The sequence below is a fragment of the Triturus cristatus genome, chromosome 5_1 (assembly GCF_964204655.1).
Source record: "Triturus cristatus chromosome 5_1, aTriCri1.1, whole genome shotgun sequence".
NCBI classification, from domain to species: domain Eukaryota; kingdom Metazoa; phylum Chordata; class Amphibia; order Caudata; family Salamandridae; genus Triturus; species Triturus cristatus.
Window position 1 is genome coordinate 778,596,103 of NC_140587.1, and position 14,743 is coordinate 778,610,845.

The 14,743-nt window shown below is 42.3% G+C and overlaps 1 protein-coding gene across 2 annotated transcripts in view; it reads right to left on the reverse strand.

Annotated features, from left to right (window-relative positions):
• MIB1 (MIB E3 ubiquitin protein ligase 1) overlaps nucleotides 1-13,449 on the reverse strand; it is a 376,461-nt gene extending 363,012 nt beyond the window's left edge. Inside the window, exon 1 of one of the 2 annotated variants that reach the window (XM_085605778.1) lies at nucleotides 12,884-13,449. In XM_085605778.1, coding sequence (XP_085461904.1) covers nucleotides 12,884-13,112 — 229 coding nt within the window. In that variant the 5' untranslated portion in view covers nucleotides 13,113-13,449. The remainder of the gene's footprint in view (nucleotides 1-12,883) is intronic. The other variant, XM_085605777.1, reaches the window with a different exon arrangement.
• Nucleotides 13,450-14,743: the final 1,294 nt, after the last annotated feature.

Genomic DNA, 14,743 nt, shown 5'->3' on the forward strand with positions numbered 1-14,743 from the left:
AAAACCCAATGATGTCTTGTGTACAAGACAGCATAAGTAGGACACTAGCTACGAAAATGAAGCCCCAGACGTTCAAGGACTTATATCCCGGAGACACATTTCGTCCTCCGCCTGTCGCGATCGAGGGACAGGCGGTGACATTTGCTGAAATCTTTTTATATCATAAAAATTCGCACGGCGTGTCACTCCTTGTGGGTGGACTTCCCAAGGGCGCCGACGACAATGTCTGCACTGGAAAATCTGCTGAAGTTCCCCTAGTCACGGAAACTGGTCACTCGCCTGTACTCACGCATGCAAGACACTGCCCCGATCGAGACGCCAAACTCTTCTCAAAAATTGCAACGCGGAGTTAGATACAGACTTATCTGACGAGCAATGGGAATATTGCTGTGGACAATTATCGGAGCTTTCCCCGAATTATAAGTTACGCTTGATCCATTTCAAATATCTGCATAGATATTACAGAACTCTGGTTAGTCTCCATCGAATGGGCCTTCGAGCGGAGAGTGATTGCTGGAGGTGTGGTTTTGCGCCGGCTACATTTCTGCATGTGGCGTGGAATTGCCCCAGGGTAGCTGCTTTTTGGGTGGAAATATTTGATTCGGTGAATGACATACTGGGGTTGGCACTGACATCTCCCGTGATGGGCCTACTGGGATAAGTAAAGGACACGCCTCCTAAGTTGCGTAAACTGCATGCCCTTCTCCTTTTATTTGCAAAGCGTCAGGTCGCAGTGCACTGGGGTAGGCGGAGGGTGCCCTCCGTTAAGGAATGGGTTAGGGACAGCACATCCGGTCATACCCAACTAGGTACATGTTGGGAGTTGCTGCCGCCCGCTTCTAGACCCCGGAACATATGGGACCCATTCTTGACTTGGAAAATGAACTCACAAGGAGAAGCCGAGACGTCGGAAGAGGTGGCGTAGTAGTCATTATTGTAGTTTTATTATATTAATGCCTCACATGTATTTTCTATCATACAGTACAGGTGACACAAGACTGGGCGAATAAAGGGGTGTGTGACTCTGTAACTGGCCCTCTCAGGTAAAGACATGTCTGGAAATCATATGTTTGTATCGCATCAGATATATTATGTGTGTGTACTAGGGCATTTGAGTTCTATGTATTACATGTGTGATTTTGGTGAGGTGGTTGTTGTGCGTTATACCATGGCTATCATGTAAAAAGTGGGCTCATTTGAAACAGAATTTTGCTTACTCGATATGTATCTGGCTTGTTCGACTGGTTTGTCGTTGTTGAGCTGAAATTTCAATAAAAAAATAAAATAAAAAAACCTATTACAAAGCACTGGAAGACAAAAACTGCAATATACCACATATTAGTTTAAAAACTTACAGATAAACACATACACAGTAAATAAGCGAAAAGTATCCTTTTCAGTGCAAAGCACTTGCCAAATTCTCCACATTGTTAGGAGAAAGCAAGACAGGGCAAAAACAATAGTTTGGCTTACATCGGACTTCAATATTTGAAAGGCATTTTTGTGAGCTCTAGTGCCCAAGCCTCAGCAAATTGGAATAAGACACTTTTTCTTAATGAAAAGATAAGTAGGGCAGAAAAAAATATGTGCTCTATGGTTTCCTTCTCAGGCCCACAAGTGGGGCATGAGCATCCTGCTGGGCCAAATTTGTGGCCCATTTGCTGGTATGAGACGCTATTGGTAATGCTCCATATCTAAAATGTAAATAAAGCTTTCGAGCTAACGGGGATTCAATATCATCTAAAAATTCTTCAAAACTGTAAGTTACTTAAACTAGTAGAAATTGTTCCGTCATAGTACCCAAATGAGAATTTGACAAAATCTGGCCCAATTTAACTGGCGATACCTTTCTTTAATCTGGTGCCAATGGTGACAAGTGTATTCTCAGGTACTTGCCACAGATCACTGCACCCAATCTTAGCAAGGCGGTCTTTCACAGAACTAATCCAAAAGATATTTTTACTACCTACTATAATCAGCACATCTTTGAGACCAGCCTGATATGACAAAAGTGCAGGCATAGCCCAAATCAGTCGCCAATAGAGAATGGGCCTTAGGCCCATTTCCTCCGTTATAGACCGCAATCCCATATTAAGTCTCAGAGGGACTAACGGAGTGCTAGTGGGGAGACCTAATAACGGTCATAGGAATTTGTTCTCTGAGACTTGTAAATTAGAAATTTTGTGTGGCCCCAGAGGTCAGGACCATACATAGCAGCTCCCAAAACCTGCACCGTATAAACTTATATGACTGGTGAAATTGGACAATATTGCGTACCTTGTTGTGCTCTTAGTAGCACCCCATTGTACTGCATAAGCCTAAGTCTCCTTTTGTCCATATGGTGACACCAATCCATATCCTCCGTGAGGTTCAACCCCAAATAATCAAAAACCTTAACCTACTCTATGGAAAAACCTAGAAGCTTAGGGTTGGCCCACGTAGAGTGACCTGAATTCTAAATAGTGTATTTTGTTTTTCCAACATTTCTAGGCCCCTCTGCTCGCAGAATTTCTCAAAACGGCACAGAATAGTCTGTAGTCCCATAGGGGATTTTGAAATTAAAAGAGTATCATCCGCGAACATTAAGGCCAGGGTCTTTGTGCTAGCCAGCCTAGGTGAGTCCTAGGCTCACAATCATCTAAAAAGGAGAACAGGTTGTTTACATATAACGAAAAAAGGGTGGGAACAAGCACACATCTCTACCTTACCCCACGATCCACAGAAAAAGGAGCCATTAGGTTACCTGTCACACCACACCGCACTTGTGCAAAGTTGCCTAAACGATGACTAATTAAAATAGCCAAGAGATCAGAGGGCAGATAAACCTCTGGCAGACAAAACCTGCCAGAGGTTTATCCAGGGTACCATGTCAAATGCTGAACATAAGTCGGCAAAGACGATATAAAAGACTACCACTGCCCAAAACCACTGTTTGCCAATAAATTAACATAACCCGAAAAAAGTGGGCAATTGTGCTAATGCCCTTTCTGAAACCTGCTTGGAAAGAGGTTAAGATTATATGGTGTGAAGTTGATCAAAAAGTATAGTGCAAAATACCTTCTGGGAACAATCTAGAAGGCTAATTGGTTTGCAATTTCGCTGTTCCACTGGAGAACCCTTTTTATAGATCGAGATAATTTCATTGATGACATTAGCTGTGAATGGGGCAATAATTGTGGTGGAATGGTGCTCAGAAGTGGAAGGGTTGTGATAGGTATGATAGTGAAACTCCTACACTTCGATTGCTGTGAGGTCTGTATTAGCATGGAAGGCAGCAGTCTTGTTCTTATTCTGGGAACCTTAGTGCTTGATGGAGCGTTCTTGGTCGTTAATCCTTTTGAAATCAGGGTAAGCAAGAAAGCATGTAGGTGAACAGGAGCCTGACCACTGGAGGTGTAAAGGAATTTAAGCAGGGAGGCATAAGTATAATTAATTGAACATTTGAGGTTTAAAATTACCACAGTAAATGGAATTAGCACTACTTCAGAAGAGGCTAGGTCCGATAAGAGATATCAAGATGTTTGTAGTCACACAGGACCAATCTCCAGATGCAGCAGTCAAATAACTGTCTGTTGTATCTTATGAGAACAATATTAGAGGGCGGGACAGTACAGCTGTACAATAAAGCTACGTCAAAGTTAAGAATATGAAACACTATGACACAGGGGTGCAGACTGCCAAAATATTAAAGAAACAAAGATGCGATTGCACGAAAAGTCTGTCTTTGTGGCAGAGCAGCAAGTAAATTATACAATACTACCATGACTCACTGAAGCAAAGTCCTGACAGGACAACAATTCTGTTTCGACTAAAGACTGCTGCTACGTACCTCAGCCAATTGTGAAAGTTGCTTTTAAGGCTACGCAAAGCAACTATGTAACACACGTACAAACTCGGAAAAAGGGCAACACCAAGTCCACGGTCATACTCATTGGGTCTAATTAGGGTTATTAACAGTGGAGCCTGGTGTGACGCAGATCTCTGCTCTCTCAAGACTCTAGACCTGCCTCAACGAGTTCAAGTCAGATTTAGGAAATCCATTATAAGCCACCTTTTCTGTACATATTTTTTTCCCTGCATGTGATAAATGACTACCTGAATAGTCTCTCAATAGCCAATATATTGCTGCAGCCATCTCCTACACCCAAGGACCTCTCAGCGTTAATGCTAATGTACTACAAATGGTTTTAGTCCTTCACATATCATCCTATTTATACTAATGGCGTGCAGTCACTCTAAATACGTTTGCAAAGCCAATCTAGCACTCTGCGGTGGCCGTGGGAGTCACGTGCGGACACTATAGAAAGTGCATCAGTATTAAACCCAGATGGCTATATGCAAGATGCATGCGAGTCACCACTGGACACTATCTAGTCAGAGAGGTAACTATATACAAAAAAGCAAAACAATAAAGAGAATCAACAGACAGCCATTCTCAGCAAACTTCAAAATGGTTTCAGGTCAATATGTAAAGGAGCCTAACAAACAGTCTTTACAGAAAAAATGTTTGCTGCTGTTAAACCTATTTTTGAAAACACCTGGCTACAGCTGCATCCTCTTCAAACACAGAAACCTGACTCTGTTGCTAAATTATGAATGCTGCTCCTCACTGATAGTTGTGTCACTGGGCTACACAGCAATATTTAACAAACAAGAATGCTACTGAATGCAGTGTGATGATTCTTCAAACAAGCACTGGCAAAGGCAAGAGGCCTCGCCTATGCGAGCACAACTGGATTTGCCCATGTGTTTTAGCCATGTTGTACATGTGAATGGCTGCTGTTCAGCTTGACTAAAAGTTAGTGGCTTAAAGAAGAGTAGGGTGGACTAGAGTGGAGTAACAGAGGCATTGTGAACTGATTCATGTGACATGTGCCAGCTCAAATCTGCTATCTGAAGAAGGCAGGAAGCAAACAAGGAAGGAACAGAAATTGTGTGAGGGGACCACTGGCAAAATTAAACCAGCCCAGCTGCCACTGACCAATCAAGAAAAAGATTTATCAATGGCGAAGACGCCAATCAATGGTAACCAGTTTAGGACTTGGATGTGCTGTGCTGACAGACATTGTTTACAATTCAGTAGACTTACAACCCGCCCACTGCACACCATTAGTTTTTCATGGTCACTCATTTGCAATCTTTTGATTGCTTAGCTCCTGTAGGCTTTCTTTCATTTCTTGTGTTAGCTCCTCCCTGGAGCATGGACCAAGTACATGTTCTTCCTTGTCTTTTAGGAACACGGTATTTTTTTATTTTATACGTGTTTTAGTATTACTGGACAGGCAATGTGATTTCCTACTTTTAGCACAAGCATACAGCTTATTTATGTTTCTTTCACCCTATTTGCCGCCTCTGCTGACACTTTAGTTAATTACACCAACAACTGTACTACTCCAAGACCATACACTCTACTAATGTTTAGCCATGCTGAAGAGCAGCCACGCTGATGTGCAACATGACTAAATGACATTAGGAAAGCCAATAGCTCTCACATAGATAAGACCTATTGCAATGTTTAAGTTACATTAGATCTCAAAGAGAAAGCATATGTGCTCTAGCTCAGACTGACATCTTTGCCAGAACAACTTGCATTAGAGGATACTTAAAAAATAGAAGTGAGACGGCTGCGGAAAAAAATGATATGTCAATGAACACTCTGGAAAATTACAGAAATAGGGTGACCAGAATTTTTAAAATAAATGCACGCTTCCTCATTGATGAAAGGAAAGTGTGTAAACCAGTGAAAATGTGGAACTAATAAGGATTATAATCGTAAGTAACCACAGGTACATTGATCGCCTGGAATTTTCCTACCACAATGAGATTTATTATTTGTGGCTAAGACAACATACCTCAAAGAGAACCCAACTGTCTTCTAAAAATAAAAGCTTATCCTGAAGAAGGTGGTGCAGAATAAGACAAGTCCACCGAAACCCCGAGTCGACACTTTTGCTTTTACTATACTTGTATGAACATTGGTGTGATTCACTGCTTTTAAAAAAATGTTTGTATGGGATTTTGATAATATGTGAAATGATTATTAAGAGTTATTCATGTGCAGAGATTCACAGATAAAGATCAGTGAATATTGTAATTTTTAAACAAGTGTAAATAAGAGGTGTGACAAAGGAGGCCTTCTGTTTTTGTTTTACATCTTCGTATAAGATTGATCGCTGAAATTTTTTTATGAAATATTTATTTAGAATATTGACATTGAGTCTGTGGCTCTGTATATAAATATCAATTATTGTGATTCAGTGTTACATGAATATAAAAAGGAACATTTTTTTAATAAAGGAGGAGACATCTTTTGAAAAAAAACTGGTTTTATGTATTTTGAGTATGTATGCATGAATGTGATAATAGAACAATAGGGGTGTTCCACAAGATTGATTGAATCAGCACAAGGGGGATGATAGTTTTTTTGCGGCTACTCCAAGACAATCCACTCTACTAATGTTTGGTCATGCTAAAGAGCAGCCACGCTGATTTACAACATGACTAAATGACATTGGGAAAGCCAATAGCTCTGACATAGATAAGACCTATTGCATTGTTTAAGTTACATTACATCTCAAAGAAAAAACATATGTACTCTAGCTCAGGATGACATCGTTGAAAGCATCTCATTCTTTAACCTCAGCTAGTCACAGAAGGCTACCATGTTATCCTGCTTCTTGACCTCCAATATTTTTGACAAAGTTGGCTGCTCAAAATAATTAATAAATAAAATACTCAAGTTTGCAGCCGTTGAAGCATGGAAAGCAATGCTCAGATACATTGTCTCTTCCCATTACCAAATTCGATGCACAATCTCCTTAACTTTGTTTTCATATGACAACTGCCAACAGGGAAAAGTGCAAAAAGGTTCTTCTCAGAGTGAGGGTAGAGTCTGTAAACGTGTACATGTTCACTCAGATGGCATTCTTTTAGTAAATCACACTGTACTTTACAGTGCATACTGTTTGGCATAATCCAAGAGGCTGCCAAACTAGATGATACAGAAGAGAAAATAGGCGTGCACTGGGAACAAGAATGAACCACTATGGATTCTCCAACTTGAGAACGGACACCTACTCATGCACACAACACATTGGTCGGCATGGTGTTCATGGGTATGGGACTACAAAACAAGGAAGTGTTCTGAGAGAAACGAAATAGGAATTAGAGTTTGTATGTCAGAGAGAATGTCTGCTTGCCTGTCTGTCAAGTCAGGAAAAACCAAGTGCTAGTGCATCTTGTTTACAGGTGACACTAGAAATCCTCACAGACTTACTGCCTATTTTAAGATGTGGGTGTCATAATTAACAAATGACTACAAAAAATCCCCATCCAGCCTTCGTACCAACAGGCTGTAGTTAAGATTTTTTTTTAAAGACAATACTAGACGGAAAATTGTTACACTACAGACCCATTTATGCTATTCCACTCAGCTAAGATCAGGGAGAAACAGGTTACCAAACAAATGCCCCTACTTCTATAGAGTCAGCCCCATTCCTTATCTTTCATGGGCTGGCTTTCATCCTAAGATGAGAGAGTCAGCAACACTGGGTGATGAAGTTGCACTCATACCACTGGATATCTATGAAGCCTTCAACACTGTCAGTCCAACCATTTTCCAATTAAGACTCAAAGGCATTCGTGTGGCACTTTCTACATCCATGGGCCCAGTTGTGTTCAAAGTTTTTGTCCTGTTGCTAGCACACCTGATCATAAGTATTGAATGTAGAGCCAAACTGTCTGAAGTCAACAAAGACCATGCGAAGATTGGTAGAAGGCGAGCAACGTATCCCAGACAATTTCAGGGACTACAGGAGTGAAGTAGCAAACTGAGGGAGAGGCATTTCTCTCAAATTAAAGGGGGCTTTATAGCCAAGAGGGCAGAATATGAAGCAAAAAGCAAAATTCCGATAGGCAGCTCCTCCAGTATTCAAAAACTGGACTACCTGCAGCAGCACTTCGATCAGGCTTGTGTTTTCACTTTCTCACAAAGAAAGCCTGTTGAATAAGGCCTTTTCCTTTTATTCTCCAAGAATGTGGAAGAGCCCACACATCAGAGCTGCCTCAATCAACTCAGGATTTTACTACCATAAAATGACTACAACCTTTTCCTCTGTGCCCCATTTGACTCGTTACATTGTATCTGACTTGCAAGTTTGTGTTGTACATGACCCAGCAAAATGTTAACCTGGTCTTAAGTACAATGCCCTCTTGCATTTTCGGGCTAGGTTCGCTCTCCATAAACATCATTGATAAAACAAATAAATGAACAAAGCTGTACCGCTATGAAGGGCTCAAACTAGCGGAAAACAGGTGTCAGGGTTGCTTTTATTCATTCCAGGTTGGCTTGGATGGTACTTTACCAATCCAAAGGCGTAATAATATGCCTTGAGTGGTAAAAGGCTTTTGTCATTTTTCAGGTCAGCGTGGATGGCATGGTGCTAATCCTATACTTAAAGATTTTGCTGTAAAAATGACATTAGGCTCTGTCACTTTCTAGCTCTGCGTGGATGGCACTGTGCTTATCCTTTGCTTAAAACACAGCCAGAAAAAACAGACATTTAAGGTAAGCAGATTCAGTGTCTCTGCACCACCATGGCCTCACTCCACCAGGACTCAGCCGCCAGCACAACTGAACATCTAATTAGGCTCGACGCAAACCTGCAGTCATGACGGCAAGAGAGTACTGTTAGCCAGCAGAGAAGACACCCTTCGCAGTGGTCAACCGTCTATTACTGCTACATCTAAATACAGCAGGTGGACCGCTGTCAGCTTGACAAAGAACTTGGAACCGGCGGGACAGCAGCAGCCCCACTAAGATCTAACTCAGGCCCTAAGCCTGAAAGGGTATTGTTATAACTTAGATTGGGTGCTTTATCTGGACAAAGCTATTTCTCGCTGACAAGCTCTAATAAGTGCGAAAAACGTGTTAGCAACTGACTTTATTTATGCCAGGTTAGCTTGGGTGGTATTTTACTAATCCAAAGCCGTAATAATGTGCCTGAAGAGGTAAAAGGCGTTCACTTTTCAGCTCGGTCTGGATGGCAATAGCTAATCCTATGCTTCAACACTTTGGTGCAAAAATAGCAAACGGCTTTGGTGTGCATGGCACTATGCTAATCTTATGTTTATAAACTCTACTAGAAAAACAAACGTTTGAGGTGGGCAGTTGTAGAGTGTTCCATATAAAAGAAAGCTGCTCTGCGACTAAAACTTGGGAATGACCCAGAGATCCCTACTTCCTTTTTTTGCATAATTTATGCAGCGCTCTAAGCCTGAAATGGTATTGCTTTGATATGTATGCGTGTAATATATATATTATATATACATATACACACAGATCCATATATTAACTAATGGCCATGTAAGGTTACTCAGATATTTCTGGAATAGAGAAAGAGTGTAAATATCCAAGAAAGATAAAAATCCATTACAGTCAAAAGTAGCATATATATATATATATATATATATATATATAAAAAAAAACAAGAAGCTGATATATCTGTTCATATTACTTAAAGTTTGGTTATTTGGCAATTAAAGCGGTTTTCTCCCAGTACCTCCTTTGTAAGACGCCCCTGTAGTGATCATTCTATACAGCAATGAAAGACAGGTAAAAGGGAAGGACAACATGCCACTGCTGATGGTCCGTGGAAACAAGCATTGGCAAAGAGAACAGGCCTTATGTTTGGGAACTTTGCCAATGCCTTTTGGTGACACTCTACAACGTGGCCAAAGAGCACTTTTTTTTTCTAAAGCGGGAGGGGTGGCACCCCCCCCTCGTGTCACAAATGGGACATAAAGTTGGCATCAAAGAACGCGGAAGATGTCTTCTCAACATCCTGAACCGTGGGATTCTTCGATCCTTAGCACTTAAAATAAGCATACATTGATTAATATGTTAATGATCATGCCAGTGTTACGTGTTCGATGGTGGTCTGTGAATGCTATATGGAGGAGTAACGCATAACCGACAGATTCAGACAGGATCAATATCCTGAATCTTGCTCACCTGAACTCAACATCCAGCAAGAAAAAAAAGAAGCATAGAAGTTAAGCCGAAATACCCTTTTGTCCTACAACAGTCATAATAACGATGTAAAGAAATGCTGAAGAAGGTGGCTATTCTACCAACATTAACTTTCGTATAGGTATATGCAGTGTTTACACAAAGTTTTATTTGAAATGTGGCCTTTGTATATATGTTCGCAATTCATGTACAGGGCTCAGAAATCGACAATAGTGCATTTCCATGACATATATTAGATCTGACGGTTGCGGATACTTTGAGGTCGGGGGGGGGGGGGGGGAGAACAAAAATGCAAATAACAGCAAAGGTGTTAAGGAGGGGGGGCAGAAGGGAGGAGGCAGTGTTCACTGCAGGCACTGTATATACTAAATGTGGTACCCATAGAGGAACAAGTGAAAACTAAATGAGGTCCAGTCCTGTATGATACAGACTAGCAAGTCTGTGGGAAACCTAGAACTGGTGAGGTGCAAACAAAGGTGCTGAGGTGCCGTGTAAAAAAAAATTACAAAATACACCATTCTTCCAAACCACAAATTCAGAACAGTGACAGCCCAGAAACAAATCATGCTATAGGGAGGCCACTGCGACCAGGAACTCACTACCTCCCAACCTCAAAACACTGACTCCAACCAAGCTCTACCTTCCATAAGCAGCTCAAATGTCCTGACAATTCTTAGAACAAACATCGTTCTGTTTCTAGAAACTGCTTTTATAAGTCTTAACTCTGATAAAATGTGTTATTTTGAATTTTTGATGTAATCCCAAAGTTACTTTTATCCTATGTTGCAGATGTAAAGCACCCTCATACAAAAAGCTCTAGACCTGCTATATAAATCAACAAATAACCAAAACAGAACTATTACTAAAATAAACGTCACAGCCTGCTGAGGCACACTAGGAATGTTGGTAAAACACTGCGGTCAAACTAAGAACACCTGTAGGAAAAGGAGGAAGCCGATTGATTAAGGTGAGAGGAGATGGGTAGTAGGAGATGGAAGGACAAGTCACGGCAAAAAGGCAGATGTTCTGGGCCATGAACCTTTCGGGTCCAAACAGGCAAATGTACTGTAGTACATTCCCATCGTCTGCATGCCTTAAAGCACTTTCGGAACCCGAGCATCCATTACAAGCGACACCGTTCCTTCAGCATTTCATAAGCCTAGCCTTTACAGCATGCGCATTGCTGCAAAACCATCCTCCATTTACATCCGTGGTGATGTGTGACAAGAAAAGAGGCAAAACATGGTGGTCTCTTCTGCATACTGAATTTTAGTATCCTGTCTTTTCGCACATCTCATAATTAGTAAGCTAAACTTTCCTTGTGCTACCTCCTTGGCTGGTCAAGATGAAAGTCCACAAGTTTAAACTTTTAATAAACTCCCCAGACAAAGCCTAGCTTGAAGACAAAGTGTGCATACCAATGGGCATCGCTGCACATCGCCTGCCGATCAACCCCAGGCCACTTGCCACACAGAGGTTAAGGTAGGGATGCCTCTTTGTGGGGTGCACAAAAGACTTGTGCTCTCTCAAGGGAAGACAATGTCCCAAAGCGTGCCTCCCCCAACTCACAGTCAGTGGGGCATCCGCGTAGCAAAGCAGAAGGTCGGGCACAGATGGGCCGCCCACATTGTCATGTAAATGTCTTCTCATAGCGGCGGCCCAGCTGCGGGACTAACGGCTCTCGGCCTCTGCGAATAATTTAAAGTGTCCAAAAGGACCAAATGGAGCTGCTGGGCGGTGCACAATGACAACACGGAGCTGCTCAATACTTAAGGACAGCAGAAACGTCTGCATTGTGTGGCACACTAAATACGTTTGTTGGATAAAAAAAAGATTTTCTAGAAGCAAACAGTTGAAAAACACCAGACCGACAAGCTGCAAATGGGAGGTAAAAGAGTAAAGTAGTTTGCATATGGGTGAAAGAAAGGGTTGTACGGGAGCCTACAAGACGAGCAAGTGTTTAAGGCGATTTCATACTGTAACCATTTCACGATCTGCATTGTGTCTTTACAGGTGTGCGTTGCTGCCCATTCAAGCCACACACACGCCGAACACAGTAGCGCTATATGATCGGTTATTTTTAGAGTATTAAAGTGACAATAACCAAACAATAGTGATCGACAACCACCAAATATTGCACATGAATTAAAATTCTCTGACTCATTAAACGGCTCCGCCAGCATGACCGGTTTTATCTTTATTGTTCACACTTTAAAAAAAAAAGTCATATCAGTGTATTTGATTGGATTTAAGCCACGGTATGGCGAACTACCTGAAACAGAGTTCACGTATTTAAAAGCTGAGCAAACACTTAAAATATATTGTTAATTTAAGGTGACAACATGCTGCAAAATGTGTTCAACTCCCCAAAAACAAAAGCACACCGGAACTGCGCTTCTATATTGGGACCTGAGAATAAAATCGCCACATAGCTAGTCAGTCTGCGATCACACCCACTGATTTAAAAGGTTACGTAATAGAACTTCTCGGTAGAGGTGCCATCACGCCAATGGGTAAGTGCAAGTTGTTTTCAATTCAGTTGGAAGCAGGTCCACGGGTATAAACAAACCTTCGTGCCTCAACCTTCAACCGATAGTAGCTCAGAGACAATAATGGGAAAGGGGTGTCAGTATAGGATGTCAATCCACATTCTCAATTATCACTTTACCCATTCTTTGGGGAGGAATGTAGGTTGCAATTTCCCGTAGGGTGCCATCTACTTGATCTCTGCACCCGAGTTCCCATCACATTCTGTATCTCAGTCTTTCAGTAACTCACACTCTGCTAATGCATGCAATACCCTCAAACATTGCACCGACATGTTGCTCTCTCAGCCCCTGCAGGTTCTCTCACCTGTGGGAGCGCTGTCCAGGATGCGTAGGTCGTAAGCTCCGGAGCAGCGGTAGTTGGCAGCGGTGCCGTTGTCCCAGACCACCACCACCTCCTCGGGGCTCTCAAAGCTGCGCACAGTGCCTATGTGCCCCTCGCCGCCGTCCTGCTTGCCCCACTTCCAGTCGGGCCCACGGGAGACGCGGGCGCCCACGCCCTCCACCATCACGCGGTTGTTGCGGGAGTTACTCATGGTTGCGTCCACCGAGGTCGGGTCAGGGGCTCCTCGCGCTAGCCGGCGGCCCGGGGCGCGCGCAGCGATTGCTCGGAGCGAGAGGGTGCTGCAACCCAAAGAGTCCCGCAAACTTTCCAGCTCGGCAGCCGTGGCCCCTCTGCCAGCGTCTCACATCCGGGGGATCAAGCCGCTCTGCGGAGCAAGCATTTTCTTTGACCACAGGCGGCCGCCGGACAGGGGCGGAGCGGGGACGCAAGGAGGGGAAGGAAAGTAGCAGATCCAAAACATCCCCCTCCGGCGGCGCCTAGAGCGCATGCGTGCCGGATGGGTCCCCAGACAGTCAGTCAAAGGACACAAATTAGATGAGAGCTTTGGCAGAAAGGAAGGACAAGAATTTCTCTCGGAGACTCGCTAATCCATACGCAGTGAGTCAGCCATCTTGAAGAAGTAATGACTCATCGTCATTGTACAGACTGAGGCAACTTCCTACAGAAAGTGTAATAGGGAAAACCGTATTCAAAATTGTCAAGTGACATATAAAGCCTAAGAGATCAAGAATGCAAAAAATTCATTTAAAAATACATAAATATAAATACGATTAATTTAATTATATTATTTTCCTCCGTCGAGCTGCTTAAATGCCTGATGCTGGATGTGTAGGCCATTTGAAAATAATACCTTTTTTGGTTTCCATTAGGCCCTCGTCTAAATGGGACGTTATATAATCTTCTTTATCAACTTTTAAAGATGGCCATCCTTTTTACCAATATTATTGATTGTTGCCCTTCGTCGATGTCAACTACTAGTACTTGTAGGGGAATGGAAATAAAACAAGCTCTCCAAGTCTTAGAAAATGTCAATGAATGTAACATTTACTAGCTTTCAAGAAGGAAAGTTTCAATTTCATTAAAAGACTGGAGGCATAATTATGCAAGTTTCAATTTCATAAAAAGACTGGAGGCATTATGCATAATCTTTTATTTGCCACTCCTGCAGCAGCATCCTCAAAGAACTTTCCAACCAAGAACAATTCAGAACCAGAAGCTTGATAAATACAACTCTCCTTCTCTTTTTAATGGTGCTCCTGTTCAGGTAAGTACCACTGAACCAGCGCTGACCCAAATAATTTGGACAGGGAGAACCATTCAGTTATTTCATTTACTGTGGCCCATGCACATACACCCAAAGTCCCTGTTGCGCCGGTGTCAAATTTGCGATTTCCTTACCAGATCATATATCCCTAATTCGATAGTCAAACAATTCACAGTTTCACAAATGAACTCCTAGGATCCATTATTCATCTACTTGGTTTATGGACCAATTAGTTGAATAATTAAAGGTAAATAGTCATTACAAATCATTGACAGACGCAAAATAACCACAGACTCTTCCTTATAAGTTGTTCGATTTTATCTAACTTAATGCATTAATTCGGAAAAAACACCTCATGAGAGAGAATACAATGGGGGAGGCGGGGATCACTACTAGCGGAGATTTATATGAGGACAATACCCTGCTCCCTTTTAATGATCTCTTAGAACGGTACGACCTCCCAAGAGGGGACTTTCTTCTACATGCTGCCCTGACGGCAGCTATCCGAAAACATTGGCGGGAGGGACTGGCAGCACCCCAGACCTCCCTAGTTTGTC